At 38.3% G+C, this 25,460-nt stretch overlaps 1 protein-coding gene across 3 annotated transcripts; it reads left to right on the top strand.

Moving 5' to 3' along the window:
* The first annotated feature begins 4,948 nt into the window (after nucleotides 1-4,948).
* LOC127349924 (phosphatidylinositol 3-kinase regulatory subunit beta-like) lies at nucleotides 4,949-18,999 on the top strand. Of its 3 annotated transcripts, XM_051376013.1 has the most exons (12): nucleotides 4,949-5,545; nucleotides 8,249-8,998; nucleotides 10,789-10,929; nucleotides 11,444-11,549; nucleotides 11,771-11,869; nucleotides 13,013-13,193; nucleotides 13,556-13,681; nucleotides 13,840-13,982; nucleotides 14,122-14,298; nucleotides 15,249-15,320; nucleotides 15,890-16,051; nucleotides 16,266-18,999. In XM_051376013.1, the coding sequence occupies exons 2-12, from the start codon at nucleotides 8,725-8,727 to the stop codon at nucleotides 16,453-16,455; spliced, it is 1,671 nt and encodes a 556-aa protein (XP_051231973.1). In that variant the 5' UTR covers nucleotides 4,949-5,545; nucleotides 8,249-8,724; the 3' UTR covers nucleotides 16,456-18,999. The 3 variants fall into 3 exon arrangements, with proteins under 3 accessions (XP_051231973.1, XP_051231974.1, XP_051231975.1); XM_051376014.1 differs by lacking the exon at nucleotides 13,556-13,681; XM_051376015.1 differs by lacking the exons at nucleotides 4,949-5,545; nucleotides 8,249-8,998; nucleotides 11,444-11,549 and having other exon boundaries at nucleotides 10,856-10,929.
* Nucleotides 19,000-25,460: the final 6,461 nt, after the last annotated feature.

Below are 25,460 nucleotides of genomic sequence, written 5' to 3'. Positions count from 1 at the left end.
CCAACAATTGTGTCTCAATGTCCTCTGCTATTTCCTCAATTCGCCTAGTGACGGTTGTAGCCGAAAGAGGAACCTGTGCTATCTTCTTAACTGCGGCCTCTCCTAGAAGTTCACGGTGAATGTCCTTAGCAGTGGGCGGGATCAATTCCTCATCCAAAGGCTTGTCTTTTAATGCAGGGTGCTTAGTCTCCATGTGCCGAAGCAGTTTTAAAGGCTTCTTTGCCTTGTTTGCCAGCCTGTCGCCACATATTATGCAGAGCGGGCTTGGAGCGTGAGAATCACCTGTGGCGATAAATCCGTATTTTAAGTAGGACTCCTGATATTGTCTTTTAAATGCAGCTTTCTTTTTTTTCCGGAAGTCATAGGGTCTTCTTCTTTTGTCTCCTCATTGGGCCTTTTCCCCTTTCCAAAGAAGCTTTCCAAAGCTCTTGTTTTTTACTAATTTTTGCTAGCTTGAGGGCTTATCTGGGACGAGCATCTTCACTTGTCTTAACCTGTGTCAAGAGGCACAGACGCGCAGACTGATGTAAAAAGTGCAATGCACCTTAAATATTTTACCCTGCTATGAGCTGTTCCTTAACCAAACTAACAATTGGCTTAGAATTTACATTAGCACTCCTTCAGGTGCATAATACAATTAAACACATTAACCAAAGCTAGCGCTTAGCTAGCAATTAGCGCATAGCTAGCGATTAGTGTTAGCACTCTTTTCAGTATTAATACAATAAAAGTTGAAGTTGTTCTCTTATTTTGCACAGACAGTGTTTAAATTTGGAAAGCCATGTTGCATTTATGTATGCACCCAGTGGGGCATCACAATAGAATTAGGCATAATGTGTTAATTCCACAATAGGACATATGTTATGTTGTTACCGAACAGTTTTGGTGTAAAAAGCCTGCATATATCGGTATCAGGTGATATCGGTATTGGAAATTGAGAGTTGGACAATATCGAAATATCGGATCGAAGAGCAATAGGAGCAGAGTATTTCTGGGGGCCGGGCCTCACTGATTACTGTACAAAAACACAAGATTATCATCGATTTGACTGAAACTGGATCATATTTAGACTTAGAACGTGAACCCGGGGCTCTGGAGTCAAAGTCAAAGTGCTCTGTACGTTCATCTGCCAGTCTGACCTCCACACTAGGGCTGGGCGATATATCGATATAAAAAAATCTATCGATATATTTTAAAATGTGATATGGAATTAGACAATATCACATATATCGATATAATTCAAATTTGTGCTGTGGTCCTTGCTCCAAGCAAGCTGCTGACCCGGAGCTCTCTGCACTGCTCCCCGCGCCCCTGCCACCATCCCTCCTCTTTCAATAACCTAACGTAATGTTTGTCTTCATATCCATAATTTAGACGGTAACGTTGTCAGACTGTTAGGTTAGCTAACTGCTGAGTAATTAACTGATGTTACAGGTAACTTAACGTGCTAACGTTAGCTAGCTTTAGCTTGTTAAGCTTGGCATGATTCATGTCAGCAAAACACAACGTTAATATTGAGTGTGGTTTTAGTGGGGATGGTTTGCTTGTTCTGTTTACAGGCAGCACATCTTTATCATACCATTAACGTTACATTAATAATGTTACAGACACTTGTTGCTGAGTCAACCTAATGTACAGCTCAGTAACAGCGTTAACTTACGTTACGTTGTTTTAACGTAATTGTTCTTGCTTGTGTAATAACAGTAGCAGTTTTGGTGAGTGGTAACAGCCTTACTGCCTTCTGAAAATATTAATTTAAAAGTTATAATGCAGCCAAACTTCTGGTCACAACGTGTGTGTTTGTAGGTGTGTCTGTGTATGTGTGTGTGTGTGTGTGAGTGTGTGTAAGAGAGAGAGAGAGAGAGAGAGAGACACACACACACACACACACACACACACTCACAGTATATAACTAATATAATGTTAATAATGTATATATCTTCCATATTGTGTATTGTCTGAATATTTCGACCTATTGTATTTTGATGCTTTGCTATATATATTGTTTTAAAAAAAAACTTTCATGCCAATAAAGCTCATTTTGAATTTGAATTTGAATTGAGAGAGTGAGACGAGAGAGACAGAGCGAGACAGAGAGAGACAGAGACAGAGAGAGACAGAGACACTGAACATTTGCTCTCACTTTGTGGAAAAAATATTGGGATATATATCGTATAGATATAGATATTCAGCTTAAATATATCGGGATATGACTTTTGGTCCATATCGCCCAGCCCTACTCCACACCTAGATATCAAACTACTCCCTGTATCAGAACTAAATGTTGTCATTAAATGTAAATTAAAGGCTAACTGTGGAATAGTCTCTCAATATATTTCAGCCACCTGCTGAATCTTATTAAACTTTATTTCACTGCCCCATGTAGACAAAGGCTTCAAAAGCGTGTAAAAGCTTGCATGTGAGTGGTGATTGTTCCAATCACTCAAGACTAGTCTTCAGTGACCTCTCATCTGAGCATGGGACTTCTAGGTATTTAAACTCAAATAACAGGATCAGTCAAATGCTGCTGCATGGCATTTGATACAAGGGAATTTGAAATTGATTTGTGTGGTGAACTTCTCAGCATGAAAAGTCTACTAAAGAGCAGAAACTGAACAATTATTCACATGCAATTATCTCCTGCATGAGTGTCTTGAGGCTCCTGTGATGCTGTAGCCTGAGGGCCCCACATCAGGGTATAATAACCAGGGGAGGTCCTTTCTTATACCACTGAGCCAACAGCGTACCACTGGGCCTGTTTCATTGTATTCTGCTGTATCTTGCACTGAAAGTAGACTTAATAGCCAGAATGGAGAACCACCATGCTTCAGAGATGAACGGAGTAGTTGCTGAGTATCTGAACATGTGCATTGAGTCTAAACATAATGATTTATGCAAAAAGGAGAAGGACTCCAAGGACTCTGCAGATGCAGACAGGTGATGAGAGGTGTGCAGAAGATGAACGCCAGTACTGTTACAAGTGTCATGGTGGGAAGATTTCATGATGATCCCAAGAGCAGGAAGGAGTTTCTTGCCCTCACAATGAGGAAGTAAACAGTAAATCATTTGTGTATCTCTGCCAGTTTTGCCACAATTTCTAGTGAATAACCGTCTATCACGGTGTTTGGTGCCGACCCTTCTCGAGCTGATATTTTTGTATCTATTTATGTATTTATCTTGTTTAAATGTCACATATGAGAAATGTCTCACCAAACATACATTTGGATTGTGAACTCACACAGAGGTAAATTAACAGCTGCTCCTAATATTTAATTAATGAAATATTAATGTAATGGCTACATGGTGCTTTCAGTACAATTTCTAATGCAAATTTACATTGAAAATATTGGCAATTTTTGTCCATGCTCATCCTTACTCTCTGTTTTAAAAGGACAATCATTGTTATTCTAGATACTATTGGATGCCCTTCATGCTGTCCTGCAGTCATACAATGATAGAAGTGGTAGAAATAAACATGATCCTGTGCATTGCACTGTGATCCCACAGTATAATTAATTAATTTACCATCACAAGAATCACACATAATCATATTTAATTATGGATCAACATATAAAATCACAACAACCCCCATTTTGAAAATGTAAAAAACGCATCTGTCGCCTCATCTCAGACATATAACGTGCAGATTTTGGTAGGATTCACTGGTGCATAATTGTGTTATTTTCTACCGTATTCAATCTTTACATTTGGTTTCTTATCCCTGCGCTGACATTTATGCCAACAAATTCACAATATCACTAGCACTATAGAATTATGATACGCAAGGTAACAGATTTAAACATTATCTAACATTATCCCTTTAATAATGTTTTTGTGATTCTTAATACAGGAGAGAAAAAAGAGGTCTGTAAGCCGTTGAGGGGTATACATACTGGACCTTTCAGTTGTTGCTTATTAATGTCTGAATAATTACATAATGGATAAGTAAATTCAACAGTGTCAATAAGCCTTCCATACAAGTTCATCTACATGGAAATACAGTACAATCCAAACCATTCTAACTATTACTGACAAAAGTCAGAGACAACACAACACAACCTATACCTATCAAAATACAAGATCAGTAGATATTTAGGAAATACATGCATTTTATCATGCCTGATTCCATGCATGAACATATATATAATGGATTAAAATGGTAAACATTGAAAATCAAAATTTGTCAATGTGTTTAAAAAATGTACAAACAGAGAATTAAAAGATAAAAACATGAGGAACATGTAAAATAGCATGCATGAGCAGAGGAATAGACAGCATGCATTCTTTTTTCTTTACTCACTCATCGCAATTTGTTTAATTTTTAATGCAGAGACCTAGATTATTACAGAACAACCTCTAAGTACAAGACCGCTACTAATAGGCTGTTTTAATGAGCTAAATTTCACCTAAATAACAAAATCAAAAAACCATAAACTGTATGTTCTACAATGCAGCCAAATCACTACACGCATCTGTTTTTTATGACATAACATCAGAAATCCAAACAGAAGATGTGTTTTCTCCTTCTCTGTCCGTTTGTAACTGTATTGGCTGGGATATCATGGAGGTAGTTGGTGTGTGTGTGTGTGTGTGTGTGTGTGGGGGGGGTGGCTGTGTCTGCTGTTTTGTCTACAGTGCCGTAACATTATTATTTTTTTTTTTACCAGTTACTTCCACACCACTTCTTTCATTATGCTGATCTGTGAAGTGGAACGTAACGCTGGCGGAGTTGAGAGGTCAGGGGCTCCCGCTGCCTAGATACATACAGTCTAATATTAGAACATTTCCTTGATTTGTTAGCAGCATCTCTGCTGACTCTCGAGCACATGGCAACAGACCGGCCAATAGGATTTCAGGAGACCACTAAGCCCCCTGCTCTGTATAGCAACAGTGGCATCCTTCCCTTATTTATTTATATAGGAGTTTTTTTTCCCACCGACTCATTCTCATGCTTCTGTCCCCCCACTGTGCAGCTACACTGTGCTCTCAAACTGTGAAAAAGAGTTACGGTGCAGAGAGTAGTGCTGCTCTTTTACTTTTGCCTTTCCTTTTACCTGAATAAGCTCTAAAACCTACATCATTTTTACAGATTTTTTTTTTTCATACTTATTTTTATAGGTTTGTTTTACACTGCACGCCGCAGATGACTGGAGTTTTTTTTTTTACTGTACAGTGCATGTAAAAGTAAAAACAAAGTGGGAAATGTCCTGGAAAAAGCTTGATTTTCATGAAGACACAAGGTGTACCGAAGAAGAGGAGAGGAAATACCCAGAGGAATGGCATCGTGGGAAAATGTGGCACTCAGAGGGGACGGACAACAACCAAATGGAGAGGATCTTAAAAAGATGGAGGACACAGGGGGAGAGGCAGTACGGGATAGGAGGAGTGGGGGGGGGTGGAGGGACATAGGATGGCGTGAGGACCGAGGCCTGTGGTTGGTTTGATCTGAGCCACGTGTGCGTCCAGCCACGTCTCTTTGCCGCTTCATGGATGTCGATGAAACGTTGGCTTCCCCTGCCGCCCGGTCCCTTCTGTCTTGGCCCAGGTAGGTGCGCACTGTCCCGTCCTGCTGAGTTTCCTGATGGTGTTTCATTTTTGTCAGGCTGTTATCTACATCAGAAGTTGCCATTTTGAAAGTTCTGTGCATGTTCAACCTTCATATTCTTCGTCATTTCAAGCTTAGGTACGGGACGATGGAAAGCTTAAAGGCGTTGGGGAAATATGGCGTACATCAGCCGTCCCGTTTTTGGGATGAAACGCTGATCAATAATAGACTACGACCAAATATTTAAGAAAAACACGTTCAGAGAACAGCCATCATCTGCAAAATAATTATGACCAGCATTATCTGTTGGACGGTGAATTGGCGATTTCGAATGCCTGACACTGAGCACTTCTGTAAATTTCAACATACGTAATAAGATTTTTATGAATCCAACTTTGCTTCTCACCAATACTGTTCGTTATGGATCCACCGATACAATATTAGTGCATGAGTTGAGCAAACACCATTTACTTTATTTTGATTAGGTCACCATTAAAACACAACGTAGTTTGGGACAGAACGTTTTACTGACTTACAAACATAAATTATAGCTAACAAAGCAACATATATTGATACCAAAAAAAGGTTATAAATTATTTGTTTGGAGAAACAACCGAGCTGTGTGTCGTCGCAGATGTATGGGCATGAGAAGTTTTTTTTAGGGACAAGTATGAAAACATGAGAAAATGGCTTATGTGATAAAGATCACGGGTTTGTACGAAATTATATTTATTATTTTGCATCATCTCTACAAGAACTGGACGCAATGTCCCGTGAACATTGAGCCGTGAAGACTTGGTGGCTGCGTACCATTCAAAGTATTTTGATGCTGACGCCATTTCCGAAGCTTTGACTTTTGATCTGCAATGTTGCATTACGCAGTACATTTTTTAAACTACCATATGCTTCTTTTATAGAAACATTCTGAGTCTACTATCTACTATACTATATTTGTCATATAATCAGCATGTAGCTTGATGCCTCTGACACCCTAAAGTTGTCCAGATTTAGAAGTAAAAAATTACATCAGTCAAGTTAAATGAGGTTACAGTTTTTTTTTCAGTCGCAGTTTAGAGTTAAAGCAACTATGACCTTGTTTTTCTGTTAAAACCTCATTAATTGTGAGGGGATCTGATCAATCATGAGAAGAAAAAAACCCAAACAATTACAACAAATCTGGATTAAAATAAAGTTTCCTCTTGTGGAGCAGCTAGATGATACCCCCACTTCACATCCCTTATAGGATAGAATAGGATAGGATAATAAACCGCTGACTAATCCCAGATGCTTAGGAGAGGAAGAGGATTTAGCCACAGTCCCCCTGAATTCTTTACTATGTAATGGGTTTCATGATATAACACAGTACAGTCATTTAAAAAATGGTTGACACAGACTTCCCAAAAAGAAAAATCCCAGGAAATCCAGAAAATCCCAAAAAGGCAATATCTTATACTCTCTTGGGTATTATATAGTCTTTTTTCATTTTACTTTTAAGGGCGACACTCGTGGAGTACAAATTAATATGTGTGGGGAAATACATGCTTGAGGTGTCTCTTGGTAAAAGAAGGAATCCTTGTGAGCGTATTTATTTTAGTGCCGATCATCATTATCAGGATGTTAAATGTTGACGCTGGGACAAATAAGGTCCGGAGCTGAAGCAACATGATTTTCATTGTTACATATAATCTTCTTATGTTTCCAGTTATTATGTTAGAAAATAAATCTTGTCTGTCACACAGATAGCAGATATTTAATTACCAAATTAACCTCTTATATAGTAACACAGCCTTTTCCCTGATAGATGACAGCTAGGTTTTTGTTTTTAATTCAGCATTTGGAATTTCTCAGTCGCAGAAAAAAAAACACCATCTGTGACACACCGAGTCTGGATTGTGCTTGATAAAACCAGCCTCTGCATACAGCTTGGTCTGCAATTAACCTGCTCCTCCTGATAACAGTGAACATTAAGAGTGGTTAAGATTGATAAAGTATTCAAACATGGTACAATATGTGTAATTTTAGATGCATAATATAGTAAATCGATTGAGAAACCATTTATGTAACATATAATCTGACTAATAATCTGAATGTCATGTTACTTAATAATTAAGTCACCGATCACCCATAACATTGTGACCACCTGGGCGCCCTGGTTGTGTAACCAATGGTGTTGAACATTTTAGTGCATAAACATGGCAGTAACTAGGACTGCCCAACTGATCAAAATATGGCGATGAGTGCAATATCCAAATTGCAGAAGCTGCGGTTTTTAATAAGTGTGTGTGGTGAGGCAAAAATTTGATTTTTTTTTTTTTTTTACCAGCTCTTGTAGCTCTAGCAGTTACAGCAGTGATTGAGGATAAACCTGTTTTGTGAGAAGCCTCCACAAATACTGATACTGACAAAGCCAGAGGTTAAATTAAAAGATTTCTGAGCATCAACACACTGAAAGGCAGAAAGTCAGGAACACGAGTACCCATTTTAAATATAAACGTTTAAAACGTGGATCATGTTAATTTAATTGTCAGAAGCTAAAAATGTGATCATAATTAATATTTGATTAACTGTGCAGCCCTCTGACACAGTGCAGATTATTAGGCCGGATATTTGCATGCAAAAAAAAAAAAAAAAAGCAAAAATATTTATTTTCCTCTTTCTACAGTACGGAGTTTTAAAACTTTGTTTGTGCCTTTTTTGTTTTAGGTTTTCTGATATGAAATGATGCGAGTCCTTGAGGAAGAAATCATACAGTCGTGCTTCAGTCTGTTACTCTCCAGTGGGTTTACAGCTCAATAACTAGTGTCAAGGTATCTATGAAGCAGGCACTCAGCTGTTCAGGAACAACTGTGGTTGTTCTGGGTAGCTCCCAGGTATGAATCCCTTGCAGCGAATGACTGGGAAGCAGAACAGTGCTCGACTACCAGTATTATAAAACTCCCACTACATAGAATGTCATCGCTCTGCTCTGTGATGAGTTTAAAGCGGGGGTTCAGGCTGAGGAACATGCTCTACCTCCACAACACAGGGCAGCCTTGAACTCTGCACCGTCACCCTCTCTACCCTCAGCCATGAGTGTAACTGTAAGCTGATAGTATGTGATCAACAGCACTGTGGCACCTACCATCCTGCTGCTTCACCACCTCAATAATAGCTGGACTATTTAGTCTTTGTTGTGAAAAATGGCACAAGAGGGTTTCCAGCTCATAGCTCTCGACAACAAAGACAGCACAGAAGACAACGAGCTCCAGCCAGCTGATTTCCCAACGTCATCGCTCGCATCCCTCCATCTCAGGGATGAGGCTGTGGTCATCAATGAGAACATTAACCATATGGTGGATAATCCTGAGCCCCATTCTGTATTCCCTGAGATGATGTCATCACTGCTTAACCAATCACAACAACAGACAGACATATCCATGGCTACTAGGCCTGAGCCTTCACCAGCAGCTCAAGGTAAGATTAAAAAGGTGCTATACTTAAACATATCACTCTCATTGGTTGAGTTACTGTTTCTAATTGTTTGATCAATAAATGCGTCCAAACTGCAAACTGCCGTGCACATGCCAACCTGTTTCTAAATGCTATACTGTGATGGCCATACATACATATAGACATACTACTAATATAAATATTATATATAATATATATATATATATACATATTATATACATACATACATACATATATATATATATATATATATATATATATATATATACATACATACATTTTTTTTTTTTTTTTTTTTTTTTTTTTTTTTATATACATTATACATACATATATACATTTTCAACATTATTCATTTAGCCAAATAATCAACACTACAAACTCAATACTGGGACATTGTATATTTGAAGTAAAAAAAGAGAAAAGAATAAATCACATCACTCTTTCTGGAGCTGATAATGGAAGTAGCTAAGGTGTAAGCTGTCTCACTTCCTTCTCTTCTCTATTGAGAGTTGCAGTTGTACCGAGCGGGAACTTGCAAGAAAAAGGGTAGAGGTTAAACTATTACTTAAACAATTAATCAATTGTTAAAACAGTTGTCAATATATTTGTGTTGGCTGAATGATTAATTGCCTAATTGTTTTAGCTCTAGAGAAGGGGCAGTGTTTGGTGGGTGGGGGCTAAAGGTCCCTCATTACCACCACTAAGGCAAAGCCTTTAACCCTAACCGCTACAGTGGAGCTGCTCAGTGTCCAGCTGATCAGACTGTTGTCTTACAAGCAGCTTCCAGGTGTCAATGTGTATCAGTGTGAATGTGATCATGGCGTTCCTGCAAAAGAGAGGCTTCCTCTCAGAGAACCTTCCCTGAATAAATAAAAGGTAGAAAAAAATAAAAAGTAATAATAATGTCAAAAAATCCAAGAGAAATTGTAGCAGCTGGGATCAAATGATTTCCTGGGCTTAGTGAGTTGAATGATTCAACTTTTCAAGATTTATTAGCTGTAGAGCTTTTATTAGGTTTATACACCAGGCAAGTTCTTACAGAGCTTCACTGTTTGTGGGACCCGGGTTAATGAGTTTACGCCCTTTCTAATTTTACAACAGCATACGTATGATTCCTCTAGCAAACAGCTCTGTCTGCAGCAGCAATTTAATGCATCTCCAGGCATGCCATCACAAGTGCTGGAGGGATAATTTACATCAACTGCCAACAGCACACCTCTCAAAACACACGTATCAATGCATGTGTGCATAGCCACATACAGGCAAACCCAAAAAATTCACACATAAATGTAAAACTTTCAGGAAATGCCTGACTGACAGGTTGTCACCTTTCCCCGCTTCCCTAATGCCACATTAACACACACACAGACAGACACAGACACACACACACACACACACACACACACAGGGACAATAAACATAAAACAGACACAGTGGCACATCAACTCGAGTCCTTCAGGCCGACATGGCATCTCACTGCAGACAGCTGTTGTTTGTTAGGCGAGGCGAAGCAAGGCGAGGTCGAGCACTAAGCAGCACCGAGTCTGGCTGAGTGTTGAGGAGTGCCCGTTCTGGTATTTTAGGCAGTCAGACAGTGTCACCTGTCAGCAGACTAGTCTGGACAGAGCCTCCCACATGGTGCAAGACTAAGCAACACAACGATATCTCCCTCTGGTGTCCATGTCAGTGGGCCAGCAGCGTGTGTCACGGCCACAAAGTGCAGATAGCCACATACAGACTGGCCTCGACTGCGACAGAAGTAACACCGGGTCGTTGTATGGTTGATGTTGCAGAGTTCTTGGAGTCTGAGATGGGCCAAAACGACAGCGAGGCTCAGTCTCACACCCTGACAGCGTTCCTGCAGGATCTTTCCTCCCCTGTTGATCATGATGATGTGTTTCCTTCCCTAACAACCAACACTGCCAAGGAAGGAGGTACTCTCGAGCATCTCTTTGTTCTGCTTGTTAGAAGAGTAACAGATATTTTGACGCATATTTTGTTCCAAAATAAGGGAAATGCGCTCTAACATAATGAATGTTAGCATAAACTGCTACAGTTTTTAGGAGCCTCTCCTGTTTTGTAGTACTGCTATTTTAAAAATTATAACTTTAACCCTAGAAATAACCTACCAAAACCTCTTTTAACCAATAAGAAGATATTATATAATGTGTGAAAACAGGATAAAAGGAGGGAAATCGTTTATGGCAGTAGTAGTACTTTGAAACAAAAATATCTTTAACATTTCAGATTGTGCACAACTGCACTGTCCCATAAAAATTAACAGCAATGACAATAATAATACAAAACAAACAAAAAAACTCAAAAATAATAATAATGTTAATTTTACTTTTTGATAAAAAAAATTTAAACTTTTGCACACTTGAACTTCTGTATTTTTGTGTTTGCAATTCTGTTTGTAACCAAAAGTTATATTGCCTTTGTGATCAGAACTTCAACCCAAGAACAACATAACCAAAGCAATGGCAGCATGTAACTCCAGCTCGGATGACAACCATCTGTCTCATGCAGAGTGGTACTGGGGAAATATCTCGAGGTACTGAATAATATGCTGTGTTGATAATTTGACGTATCACCTGTTAATATGATATAAAACATTAATCAAATTCTCTTTAATGCTAATTCCTTTAAATTGGCAGAAATGGCAGTACTTACAATACATAAAAAGTCTGAGGCTTCTTATTTTGTCTTTGAGTTGTTTTCTAAAAACTCCTACGTGAACAGTTTGAAACCTTAATGTCCTTTGTGGTTGTCCAGAGAGGAGGTTAATGAGATGATGAGAAACACTCCTGATGGCACATTCCTGGTCCGAGATGCTTCCAGTAAGAATAAGGGGGAATACACTCTCACACTAAGGTAACTACTTTTAAAGTCTTATGTGTGAAAAAGCTGACAAAAAACACATTTTTAAATTACTGTTTTAATGTGCTCATCACATGAAAAGCCAATGATTACATGTTATCATGTTAAACTGGGTAAGGGTAGCATTAGCTCAGCAGGTCTAATAAAGTGTTTTAGCCTTTAAGCTGCTAATGTTATAATGATTATCAGTACTCAGTATCTTGTGGGAAGGATATGTTTGCCCCAAATAGAATACATGTAGTCAGAGGTCAGTTAATATTCCCTTGTTTCAAAGTCTAACTTTGGCTTTCTGGTTTCAAAGTCTTAATATAGTTTTACTGTTTTTAAAATGTAACTTTATACATTTCCTGGGTTCTGTCTAATTTTAGTTAAATCAGGACAGACTAGGTTTCAGATATAAAGCTTTGTTGATAAGAGTTTGGCGCAGCCTCCAATGGTCAGCAACATAACACCCGGTCTAGACATGATGCGTTTCAGTCGTGTTTTTCCAGTCATCTGTCTCACACTTGTAGGAAGAATAGACACGGTGCATCTTCAGTCATTGCTGTCTACACTGTCTTCCTTGAACTTGCTGCATCTGCTTTATATCCTTAGGCAAACTGTCTCCCAAAGCTCTTTTTCGGCTTAGTGGGGATATGTCCATACACTGTGTATTGGGCTGTGAAAGTTAAAACACTGCCTTTCTGAGAGCAATAGAAACCTGCCAGCTTGCTGGTTTCACTCTGCTGTCAATGTAGAAAACCTGTTAATTTTAATTGTGAGATTACACTGTTGGCATCCAGGTAGAAATCTGTTCAGGACTACGGTTGGGTGTTGAAGTCAAAGCATTTACATCTGTGGGTTAAGCCTATGAAGCCTCTCATACATATCTTAAATTCATCCCAAACTGATCCCACAAGTCTGATGCTGACCGGCTGCTCCTGTCTACATTAGATTAAATATATCTCACACCAGCAACACTTGTGCTAGAGTTCTGCTGGGCCCGTGAAATTTTTGGATCACACACCAGGCACTTGAAATATCCACTGGCCAAAGTGTTGAACTGGAAAGAAACCAGAATATTTGCTAAGCTCCATTCTTTCTCATTTTCTGGAGGGAAAAAATGATTTCTTACTTCCACTTGCTTGATTTTTGCAGAAAAGATGGCTCCAACAGACTGATAAAGATCTTCCATCAAGGGGGGAAGTACGGCTTTACTGAGCCACTGTCCTTTCCCTCTATGGTGGACCTGATTCAGTATTACCAGAACAAGTCTCTGGCCCAGTACAACTCTAAACTGGACACACGGCTACTCTACCCCATATCCAGATACCAGCAGGTGGGTTTATGAAGCCTGAAGATGTGAATGTGTGCCGTGTTATATTATTACAATTATTTTGCACTGTTTGGATTTTTTTTAGGTATCACTAGTAAATATAATAAATAAATAATTTTAATTTATTTGTTATTGTTACAGTTTTACTTCATGTTGTCTTAATGTGGTTTAGGCTGTATCAGAACAGGGGTAGTTCATTTCAAGGATGCTTTTGTGTGAAATTGGAGTAACAGTGGAAACAGTGGACATGATAAATGTCAGTGTCACAAGCCTTTTTAATGTTAGTTTAGATTCGATTGAATGCATCATAGGAGATTAAAAAATGGACCTGGTCCTAAATACCTTTCACATTCTTGTCTATATAGCAGCAGGATGTGATGGAAGTTGACATTGATGCAGTTGGAGAACAGCTGAGGATATTTCAGGATCAATACAAAGAGAAGAGCAAAGAGTATGACCATCTGTATGAGAAGTTTAACGAAACCTCCCAGGTACAAGAGCATCCTAATAATTCAGACTTCATTTTACTAAATAAAGCTGTGGTTTTGTTGGTTCAAAAGTACTATCTGTTACCTCTGAATGTTTTACCACAACAGTGCCTTGATTGTAAGGCCTTGACAATAAAAGATTTGTTTCCTCTCGTCTCCAGGAACTGCAGAGTAAGCGTACAGCCATAGAGGCTTTCAGTGAAATCATTCGGATCTTTGAAGAGGAGTGTGAAACTCAAGAACGCTACAGCAAGGAATACATCGACATGTTCCTCACATTAGACAGCAGTACAGAGACTGACAAGTACGCATCCAAATACAAACCCTAAAAACACTCACTGCTGGCCATGATCCTTCACCGTGCGCACAGCAAACTATCAGACTCTGAATTGTTTACTGACTTTGTTCCTTCTCTTCCTCCTCAACCTCCTCCCTCATTCCAGGATTCAAAGCAATTCAGATGAGCTACAGTCGAGGGTGGAGGAGATCCACAGCAGCAAGAAGAAGTTGGAAGAGGAGCTGAGGAGGAAGGCTCTGGCTCACATGGAGGTTGACCAGAAGATGAACAGCTTGAAGCCCGACCTTGTGCAGCTCAGGAAGATCAGAGATCAATACCTGCTGTAAGTTTAAACATTCAGCAACTTATATTCTGGAAGGAGGAAAAAGGTTTTTCACAGCATGTACTGCTGAGGAAGAGGTGGCAGCAACTAACCACAAGTTATAGTGACCACACTCTTCTGGATGTACTGTATCAAGCAGGGGTATGAGCCTTATAATTGTGTCAAATCTATCTGCATATCAGGTGACCCCATATGCCGTCCCCAACCCCAGTGCAAAGTATGTGTGTTAACATGACTCTGGATAATTAGCTGATAAGCTAACATGAGATGAAATCCATCTGAGATATCATTGATCAAATATTTAGCTCAAACTGTCGGTCACATACCATCGACACAGCTGAGTTGTAAACAGGCAATCAGCTGTTGTCATCCATGTTGCCACAGCTGTGGATCTCCAGTATGCTCAGTACGAGGCTTTATTATGACCCCGATGGGAAAACTGGGTCTTCTAGCCAACTCTCATCTTTTCTGTCTTCAGTAAATAAGCAGAAGTGGCCTATTCAGGTTTTGATATGTTGTGAACATGGTGCGAAATTAACCACCAGCCAAACGGCAAGTGAATGTTTAAACTTGCCCCACTACTCAACAGATTACCATTATTTTTTTGTATTATGAGTGAATGGGTGCAGTTAATACAGAACGACTCAAGGTATGACTTTACTGCGTCTTAACAACTCTTAAAAGTAGAAAACTGAACTGTTTTCGGGAGGTTCCATCATTTCACGTCCATTGCAGCAATGTATAATGCGACTGCTGCATATTTAACACACTACAATTGACACTCTGATATTAATTGTTTTTTGTGAAGCTCTTCTGTGTCTTGTTGTTGTCTTCTGCATCATAGTATAGCCTTTTGTAGTCTAATATAATGAAAGAGAACTGATAGCTATACATTACAGCATGTTTTTCACATACTGCAGCCTTTTTACTGTGTCTTGTCTATGTTTCAGCTGGCTCACCCAGCAAGGCACTAGACAGAGTCAGATTAATGACTGGCTGGGAATCAGGAATGAAGAAGAAGAGTGAGTATCCTTTTTTATCCAGGTCAACTAAGTTTATTGTTTTTTTAATTAAAACAGTAATGTTCAGAATCTAAAGATTCAAAAAATAATAATTTGCCATTTGTTTTTAGTTACTTCAAATAATCTGCCTCTCACTAGAACCTTAATCATGCATCTACTATTTTAAATGTCTTTTAATTGTCTTAAAACTAACTAGCTAACCTTGGCAATGGTGCATTCAGCTCACTGTGGCAGATTTATTAAAACATTTTCTGTCCGTAAGAACCCAGGTTCAGTTGCTCACATTTGTTTGAAGGACAGTTTATGACCTGAGAGAGATATTATTGATTATAGTTGTGAAGGCATGGATTACTTAGTGTGTATTGTATGCTTTAAAAATATATTTACTAGGGATGCACGATAATTATCAGGACAGATAAATTATTGGCCGATAATGGGAAATTATATTATTATAAATTATCAGGATAATTAAATTCCATTAAATTGTCGGTTGATATTAATAATCATTTTTGACTTTATATGCAAAACGTTTGTGAGAACTGTTGTTTGTTGTTGTCCTTATCCCTTAGCCCGTACACCCTGGCAGACGATACCCACCAGGAGGAGAGGAGCTGGTATGTTGGCGGTATGCGACGGAAGGAGGCAGAGGAGTTGCTAAGGGGGAGAAGGGATGGGACCTTCTTAATCAGAGATAGCCAGACTCAGAGAGGCTCCTTTGCCTGCTCTGTTGTGTGAGTACCATCAGATTTATATCTTTTAAGTATTTAAAATTCAAGATTAAATGCCCAGCCCGTCTAATCCTAAATGATCGTACATTTTTCCCAAAAATGGGTGCAGTGCAAATTTAACTCCTAACCTTGCCTGCGTTGGGCCATTGTTGTTCTCATTATCATATTGTTGATCATGTTAATTTTAATCATGTTAATCAGATTTCTTCTCATGCAGCGTGGATGGGGATGTGAAGCACTGTGTGATCTACAGGACGTCCACAGGGTACGGCTTTGCTGAACCCTACAACCTGTACTCGTCGCTGAGAGAGCTGGTCCTGCACTATCGACACACATCCCTGATCCAACACAACCAGCAGCTGAATGTAACCCTGGCCTGGCCCGCTCTCAGCCAGCAGCCCAGCTGAGACACACCAGCATGCCACCCTGATGGCACTTTCCCAAAGCTTCACTGTATTAGCACTGAGGATGCACCAATATGGACACTGTTACCAGGCTCTAACCGAAACAATGCTCAGATTTGGATGTGTAAAAATCCTACACTGGTAAGATGCTAAAGCAAACAAAACACACCGAAATTGCTTTGCTAAGTTACTTGGAACACAACAGCTTTTCCACAGTAGTTTTAAGGGTTAGTTCATTGTCAACTTTTTCTGTTACAATAGTAGCATATGTAGCTCCTGGCAACAGCCAGGCTTAACTTCTGTTCTAACCTAATTTTCTACTTTATTTTTAAAAATGGTAAAAATCCCATTTACTCACCATCTGCACATACAGCTTGCAAAATACAATTGGGATTAAGTACTTAGTATTTACAGCATTCAACATTGAATTAAATCTTTTGCAGCAGTACTGAGGGAGTACTGAAATATTGCCTCATCATGACAACACTAGAACCGTTATCAGTAATTTTTCCAAACCTGTATCACAGTTGCAAAAACAGTGAAGAATGAATTTATCAGGGTAACACAGGATACCAGTATCTAGCTCTCAGAATACTGATTGCTTTAACTGATTACTATATATAAAAATTATATATAATTTGGAGTATAAAAAGAATGATACATTTCTCTGAAGAGGGGGAGAGAAATTAATGGAAGTTTTCCATTAATCCAGACACAAAATGTTGTCAGCAATTTATTTATTTATTTATTTTCCTGAAGGCAAGCACAAGAAATCCTAAATTTTTAAAAAGGTCCAGTGTGTAACATTTACTGTAGGAGTGTGCATTGGCAAAAATGGAATAAAATATTTGTAGGTATGTTTTCATTAGTGTACAATCACCTTAAAATAAGAACCTTTGTGTTACCTTAGAATAAGGCGTTCAGGGTGAAAAATTAACTTTGTCCACCAGCCAAATGACTAAAGATGGGTCAAAGCAAATCTATCAGCCATTGGGATATTTTACCAGCACTAGGGTGGTAAATGGTGCCAATTTTGTGCCCTGGCCATGATTCCACAGTAACCCAGAACGGACAAACCAAACACTTACTCAAGATAGGGCCTTTTGTATTTTTCTTGAATAAAGCCACCATAGTTTCTTCAATACATTTGGAAGATAAGGAGTATTCAATTGGTCCCAATCTACAACTTCACCACTAGATGACACTAAATCCTACACACTGGTCCTTTGAGAAGCAAATATTAAATGTCATATAGTATTGAATTCATGGTCAATCTTGCCTCAAACATTTCAAAAATATTTTTGTCCAACAATCCAAATTAATGCTCTGTATCGTGCTGTGTCTGGCATCAAACTGTACATAGTACTCCAAGCCAAATTGATTTCTTAAGCTTTGAAAAAAGTGAATGTGATGCACCCCCCCCAGTATACATCTTAAATCCATATCAGTGCAGCTGCAGTGTTACGTGCTTCTGGGAAACTAAGCTCAGGATGGGACTACCCATCACATGTGCACTATGGGTAGTGTAGAAACTGAGGAGGCACATGAGCACTTTATCCAAAACAAGACAACCAGAACACACACAGACACAGAGATGACTCACCAGTTTTGTCAGTTGAATCGGACTTGGTTGTTCAATTCAATTATTTGTTACTTTCAGTTCAGCACCACACTACACTCCTATCTCAGCATTTCCTGCAATGGAAGCATGGTTACATGAGTCTCATGTTTTAGCCTACCTCACGTTTAATGCTTTTCTTTGTCATCTGTAATGTGAAAAGATCAGATTTCCACAAAGTCAAGGAAAGTAAAAGTGTGTGTCTTGCTCATAGTTCAGTTATAGAATTTAAGCACAGTACGGAGCATCTCTGCTGCCGGGCTGCAGCTGTTAGCCAGAGAGTCACTCACAGTGGACAATGGTAGAGGAGGTTGTATCAACGTTTGGTTTAAAAGGGGTTTAGCCAACTTCATTGACAGTCATCACTGGAGCAGAGTGCATCGGAGCAGCTGCTGCTCCGCTGTTCGCCGTCACGCTGCCCTCCATTAATTATCACAGTTATTGTGGTTTGCTGGCATTTTGAGACTCGGTTTACAGCCTGCTATGCTGTTGCTCTGTGTACAGTGACGCAGCTAAAAAAAGAAAACAAAAGTGCAGAGATTTGACTGACAAAATGCGAGTCGACTCGGGGTCTTCTCGGCTGATGACTCAGATCATGGACTTTTCTGGGGGAAGCCCTATTAAGAGTATAAAAGTTCATACTGATATCTGTGAATCTTTCAGTTTTCACATTGGGATTTTCAGGAGCATAAGCACTCAAGGGTAATTAAACTCATGTCCATGTCCTGTCTTCATTCTGCACATTCGTGCAATATCTTCAGGACATTATAAATGAGATACATTATAAATTCATTGATTCTACCTCTGGGGTGTATTTATGCTTCACAGCATTGTCCTTGTAGCGTCTTTCAAATTATTCTGAGGGGAAATGTAGATTTTTGTGTGTAGAAAAATAGGACAATCACAGTTAAGTTTGTGTACTCTAATGTGTTGCTTTAAACTCACGTTTTAAGTGTTAGAAATAATATATGAGCGTGTATTTACTGTGAAGCAGCAGACACGAGGCACAGGCAAATGAAAGCATTTCTGTGTTGTGTACACATTTTGAAAAAGAAAGCACAGTTACTTAGATATATGCGAGATATCAATCTGGTTCAGATCAAACTTCGATGAGTCAGACAGAGTTCATTTTTAGAGTTAGTGATACAAGAGCTCTGATAAGTCTCTGGAGCCTGATGTGGAGTGATAATACAAGTCTTAGATTTTGGGTTCTGGTTGAAAAGTGCCCTTAAGTTTTCTTGTTCCAGCCATCATAATTTTCTTTGTGTTACTCTCAGGACAGGTGTCTTGTCCCATTTATGAGTATGATGTTAGGTGTGATGAACTGAACACTGAGGTTGTATCTAGCTGGATACAAGGCTACAACAGTACAAATACCCTAGAGTTCAGTCAAAGAGAGTATTATTATTAAATGTAGTCATTTTCCTATAACTGACTGCTTTTAAGCATCACATTTCAATTATTATAATACATTTTGTAAAACTGAGCATCAAATAGACCTTATTCTTCTGGCAGTTGCCACATTGAACTTACATCACACTTGGTATGAGAAGCTGCACACATGACATAGGCCTAAACATTTACCCAGTGTTTAAAATTTATGTCAACTTTTTAATACAAAATTAGGAAAACAAAGAACTTTGATAATTGCTACATTTTAGCCATGATCTGAAGTGTACAGCTGGAAACTGTAAAAACTAAAGACAGAGAGGCGAAAAATGAACATCAAAATGATACATATTATTTAAAATGAACTGTAAAAAATTACTTCAACACATTAAGACTTATGATTGACCAAGCAGTTGTATAGCTAGTGTTGCTGGTTAAATAGCTACTAGCTAACAAGGTATGATTCCAGCTATAGTGGACCAAATAATTATATTAGTAGTATTAGAGTATATTACCATAAAATGTGATACAATTATGATATTGGAATTCACTTGTTTGATCAATGTTGTACACACAGCTCTCCTTAAGTGTGAGGTATATTCAAAATGGTGATGGACATTTACATCTATAATGATAAATATCTCATTTTGAAATAAAAATAGTTTACATTTCAGGCCTATCCTAGCCCTGCATAGGTAACAGGGACTCCTTTGATAGTGCTTTTGTGGGTGGGAATGAAGAGGCACTTGTTGGTTACATTGAATCATTCAACTATTTTTATAGATGGAAATACAGTGCTTATTAAACATAGCATAGTGAGTTTGGGTTGCCCATTAATTTCAAGCATATATGAATATTTGATTTTACATTTGTCATTGGTTTGATTACAATGTTAATTTTTCTGTTTGTGTATTTTCCTGTTAAATGGGTCACCTTAAATCCCCATTCTCTCTTAGCGGTTGTTAGTCAAACACGTGCTTGATGCTCATTGCGTATGTACACTTGAAGTTATCAGTTTGTTGCCATAGGAATTGGAAAAATTCCTACTTTGTGGCAGTGAAAAGGTGTAAATGTTTAACTGTGCATGCCACTGTTGTGCAACGGATTACCGTTATATTAAATGTATTACTACTAATAATATGGGTAATACGGCTGGGTACTGTTTTGATACCGGTTCTGGTACTATAAGTTCACCACCAGCTATAAAAGATGTTTTGTTACCCTTAGCGGTTAGCCGTATTCTGTGAAATTCTCAGAAAGATTTTTTTTTCTGTTTTGCTTTCTCTCCATCATTGGTGCTAAGCACTCATTGCTGTAGTTGTCCTTCAATGCACCACACTGAGATCACCAGTCAGTTGTACAGTACGAGTGATACTGTAATGTCTTTATCAAAGCAAATGGAAAAGCTTAGTCTGCAGTCTGTTGTTGAGATGTGTTGCACAGTAGTAAAATGTCTGCTGCATTGCACAGGTTGTGGAGACAGCATGCCAGAGCCACTAGATGGTGTCGCAAGCTGGACTTTTAAACTGTATGTAGTTACTCTTTAAAGCAAAGAATCAAGCTTTGGTCAGCTGTGTTGTAATACCCAGTGCTTATGGACAAGCAGTACAACACTGTGTGTATGTGTAAAAACTAGGACTCTGTAACAGTGGTGTAGTCTAAAAGCAAATACTGTTAAAAGGGACGCATGAGTCACACCTGCTGACTATTGAGCTTTCATCTTTATTAGCCTGTCTTACAGGATGTCAATTAAAATGCAATTTTTTCTTGTTATAGTAACTTGTTGTACAGTAAACATGGATGGATTCTCCTAAACAATTATTTTTATGTAAGGCATTTATGGTGCATGTCTGGCATGTGAATCCAAAACACAGGCATCTGTCCCTTGTAATTTAAGATGTCAGGGTTTTTTTTTCTTTTACTTTTTGCACACGGATTAATTGAGTGTTAAATTAAGTCCATAACTTGAAATATAAATTTATTTAATATTGTGCATTACATTTTATTTTGTAGCAGGAATACAGAAAAAGGTATACAGCTTATATGTGCACAATCATAGACTACACCACTGCTCTGTGGGGTTTAGATTTAAAGCATAGCATTTGCACAAGTATCTCATGTGAGGTGGAGATACAATGACTGTCATGTACACCCACCCTGTTACTGAAGCAGGTGGACGTGTGGTGGTGCTAAATGTGGGCAAGTTGCTAAAGAGATTGATATGTCGTAGCACTGATAAAGCACTAACATCAATTTTTAAAAAGTATTTTTTTTTCTGTCTCGTTAATGAGCTGAGCACTTAGTAGAATTTAGTTATTTAAGTCAGATACATTTGTAACTGTATGTGCACAATTTGGTCCTTTTCCTGTTGTTACTGTCTCTGTTTGTAACTTAACTGTTTTATCATTGTGCAAACAGAAATGAAAAAGAGAGATACCGAAAACACATAAAAAAAATGATGCCTGTTTTGTAGGAGAATAATTGGTGTCTTATACCATAAAATTTGTGTCGTGATGGACTTTCAGAGGCAATCGTGTTCAGTAGCTATTGAACAAGCTTGCTGACCTTTTAACAACATAAATGCGATGTTTATGACTACAAGAGAAAAAATAACTGATTGATATTTAGAGATTTTGATTTTTAGACCCCTGTCTTCTTCATTTGAATTAGCCAGTGAAGCTGCACGTGTTGCATAAAAGCTCCCACAAGGAGCTTTAAAATTAACAAGATTTTTCCTTCTTCCTGACATGTTATGCTAGATACAGTGGATTTATGGCATGGAAGACTGAGTCAGCCTTACTGGTGTATGGTGTAGTAATGACAGCTATTTCAAACAAATAAAGACCCAGTTGGATGCCTTTAGGAAGGACTTTGTGACTTTCTAACTTGTTAATTAAGTCACTTTATTTGGGTTGGTGAGATTGATTGAAGGGCTTAATATTGTGAGATGTAGGAGTGACTGAATGACAGCAATGGTATGTGTTAAAAAATAAGATGGTGTTCTAAGAAGTTCTGTGGTGAAATAAAATTGTGATGGTTTTAGGTTTAATTCCCAGAAGGGGTTCCTCCTACCTAAGAATTAGGTTCATATTGGACGTTTCTGTAGATGGTTTACTTCAATTGATGTTCAGTAACAATGCTGGAAGTAGTGTGCAATTTAGGTAGAGAAGGAGAAGGTGTGAAAGCTGGGATTGTGGATGGGCATGTAAAATGTTTGATTTTGATACTGGAGACCAGGGTTTTGCAACTTGTCTCAGACCAAAAAAAATTGTATTTGCTTTCTTTTTTGTACATTTAACCATGATGACAATCCATCCCCAAACTAAATTAGGCAGTTTTACTTGCCAAATTTTAAATCATACTGTAATTGCCTGGCAAGGATATTGTAGGAAAAATTCATTAAAAACTGTTTTGTAGGTTATTGGTTGTTGTACAGAAATGGTTAAGTTTAGGTGCAAGTTGGATACATGTCATGTGAAGGAACTGGTTATGTAGGTACAGAATAGGAGGGGGGTTGGTGTGGTAAGTATTTAGGTATTATGTTAGAGATAGATACAGTTTAGTAAGTATAGGATTGGTTATGTTAATGGAGGGTTTGGTGTGGTTATGATTAAAGTAGAGAGTAGGGAGGTTGGTTAGTAGCTGATATTTGCATTCAGAGTGCTTGGCTGCCATTCATTGGTTTGTCTATTTCCATTGAACTTTCTTCCATGCCATAAACACGATGGGATCTAGCAGTAACATTTGTCAAACAGGGTTTGTTTCCCATCTCAGTCTGAGTCGGATGGGAAGATTGATAAATGTTTTGTAAATGTTTGAAATCTGATGACCTGATAAGACAGGTTTAGTTTCACTTTGAAATGTGCATATGATCAAATACCTCTACTTGTCTCTGCATCGCATTAAGTGTCGTACTTGTTAAAATGATGTTCCTGTAACTTTGATTTTTCTGTTGTGGCTATATGACTTGTTCCTCTGCTTTAATCTAAAGCATTTAGTTGCCCTTTGTTAGTAGCCTATTGCTGTGAAAAAATACTGATATTTTAAATGTTCTTTTACTGTATTGATTATGCAATAACATTCAGCTTTTTTTAAATAGCTTGTTTTTGCTTTAGGAGTCATATCTGAGGAAAATTGATGGTTTCAAACATTTTCGTTGTGTAAAATCTGACTTTGCCCACTTCAGAGCATCATTGTTCATGTACGCACTTTCAAATCCCCAAATAAATTTGAGATGATAATTTGATCAATTGTTTTGAGTATGACTGAGTATTTAAACACATTTCCTTAGAGATGGCATTTGATCAAACACAACCTAGCCTGGCTAACAAAAGAATAAACCAGTATACATCGCAAATATTATAGATTTACTGTGTATACACCAAAGATTTAAACATTTTCCTGCACAAAAGAATAGTTTTAAATATCTCTATGCCACAGATTTATAGTAGCCTGGCATTGGCAGATTAAATGAAGCATCATGAGACATGAGCTCTGCATATTTATCTGGTTTCAAGGATACATGTATAGTGTTTGGTAACACTAAATAATTTGGCTTCCGCCCCCACGGGCTGAGCTGGCTACAGCCTCTAACATTACTGTTGGCGACACTTCTTTTAGCATCAAGTCCATCTAGAAACAATATAATTCACCTGGGTACCACTGTCATCAAACTGACCTCCATTTGTCTCAGAGGTTGTGTTCACTGGGAGGCTGCTGAGCCCTAACACCAGCTACACCCAATGGAGACAAAATGATTGGATTTTGATATAAAAAGACAAAGAAATACAATTTTTTTGGCATTGTTAAACGCAATATAACCTAGAACGTGATCTTAAGGGTTAAAATTACATTTTACATTTCAACCTGGATTTTAAACACAAAATATCAATACAGTGTTTTTGAGAAATGACACAATATCACAAAACAAAATATTGTGATACGGTTTAAATATTTTCTTATACCCTTATTGTCAACACCAGAAACTATAACCATGTAAACAGCAGTGACTATCTGTTCAGAGAATCAGTCTTACCTTAACACGACTTTCTTCCAGACCTCTTCCATCCATGCAAGTCGAAGTCTACAACCAAGCCAGGTCAGGGTCATGATGTTCCCCTGTCAGGGCAGTCAGTTCGGCCTTTAGACACTCGTTTCATCCGGTGGCAGGAGCCGTTGGTCAGGGCTCATTTGACGGCCACCGATAAAATGTTATGGGGCTTCAGAGGTCGTCCCTAAAAATAAATTAACATTTTGGCGACATAAGCTTGAAAAATGTGTGCCGGGAAAAGATTAAAAATAAAAAATAAGAGACAGGGGAACTTCTGAGAAAACAGTTCAAGATATTTCACGTCGATTTCAGACGTTTGTAAAGTAACAAAAACCCAACTTGTTGAACCGGAAGGCAGGAAAATCCGTTAAAGCCACCTGAACAATCCAAGATGGCGCATCGTCTCGTCCTCACATCTTAACGGTTTTTTCCTCTCAAACGGTCAAACGGTCCTCTAGTCAGTTCAAAGCTGAAAACATGTTCCCGGGATTTACTGCCCATCTATTTTTTAAAAAAAAGTAAAATGTATACCTGCTTTTACCTTGACCTGTGTGGCTTTAAGCTAATTATCTGTTTGCAGTTACAATTTCCCATTAACATTCAATAACTACAGTTCCCACAAGGCTTTGCGTTTCAAGTTCAACTTCAGTTTAAGTTCATGTTCAGTTTATGGTTAAAAATAAAAACGGCAAAACTTTTTTTTTTTTTGTCCTGGTTGGATATATTTACTTTTAATTAGAAAATGAGTGTACATGCTTGTAAACACTGCTAATGTGGGCCCACTAGAGGGAGGCCATTCACCATAATATAATATGCTACCCATAATACCAACTATGGAGGCTTTATCACCATAACCAGTTCCCATAACATTAATAAATCGTGTTTTTGCTTGTGTACTTCTACTACTACTATCCCCCACGGTTAAACCGGTCTAATTAATCCAATTTTGAA

This window comes from Dicentrarchus labrax, unplaced genomic scaffold, assembly GCF_905237075.1.
Source record: "Dicentrarchus labrax unplaced genomic scaffold, dlabrax2021, whole genome shotgun sequence".
NCBI lineage: Eukaryota > Metazoa > Chordata > Actinopteri > Moronidae > Dicentrarchus > Dicentrarchus labrax.
Note: the sequence above shows the minus strand (reverse complement) of the source record. Positions and strands in the feature narration are given on the sequence as shown.

What these genes read in the sequence shown, in the direction of transcription:
- LOC127349924 (XM_051376013.1), top strand. Translation starts at nt 8,725, where the DNA reads ATGGCACAAGAGGGTTTCCAGCTCATAGCTCTCGACAACAAAGACAGC. An exon ending in AGTTTAACGAAACCTCCCAG is followed by an intron (nt 13,682 to 13,839) that starts GTACAAGAGCAT and finishes TCTCGTCTCCAG; the next exon opens with GAACTGCAGAGTAAGCGTAC. An exon ending in TCCTTTGCCTGCTCTGTTGT is followed by an intron (nt 16,052 to 16,265) that starts GTGAGTACCATC and finishes CTTCTCATGCAG; the next exon opens with CGTGGATGGGGATGTGAAGC.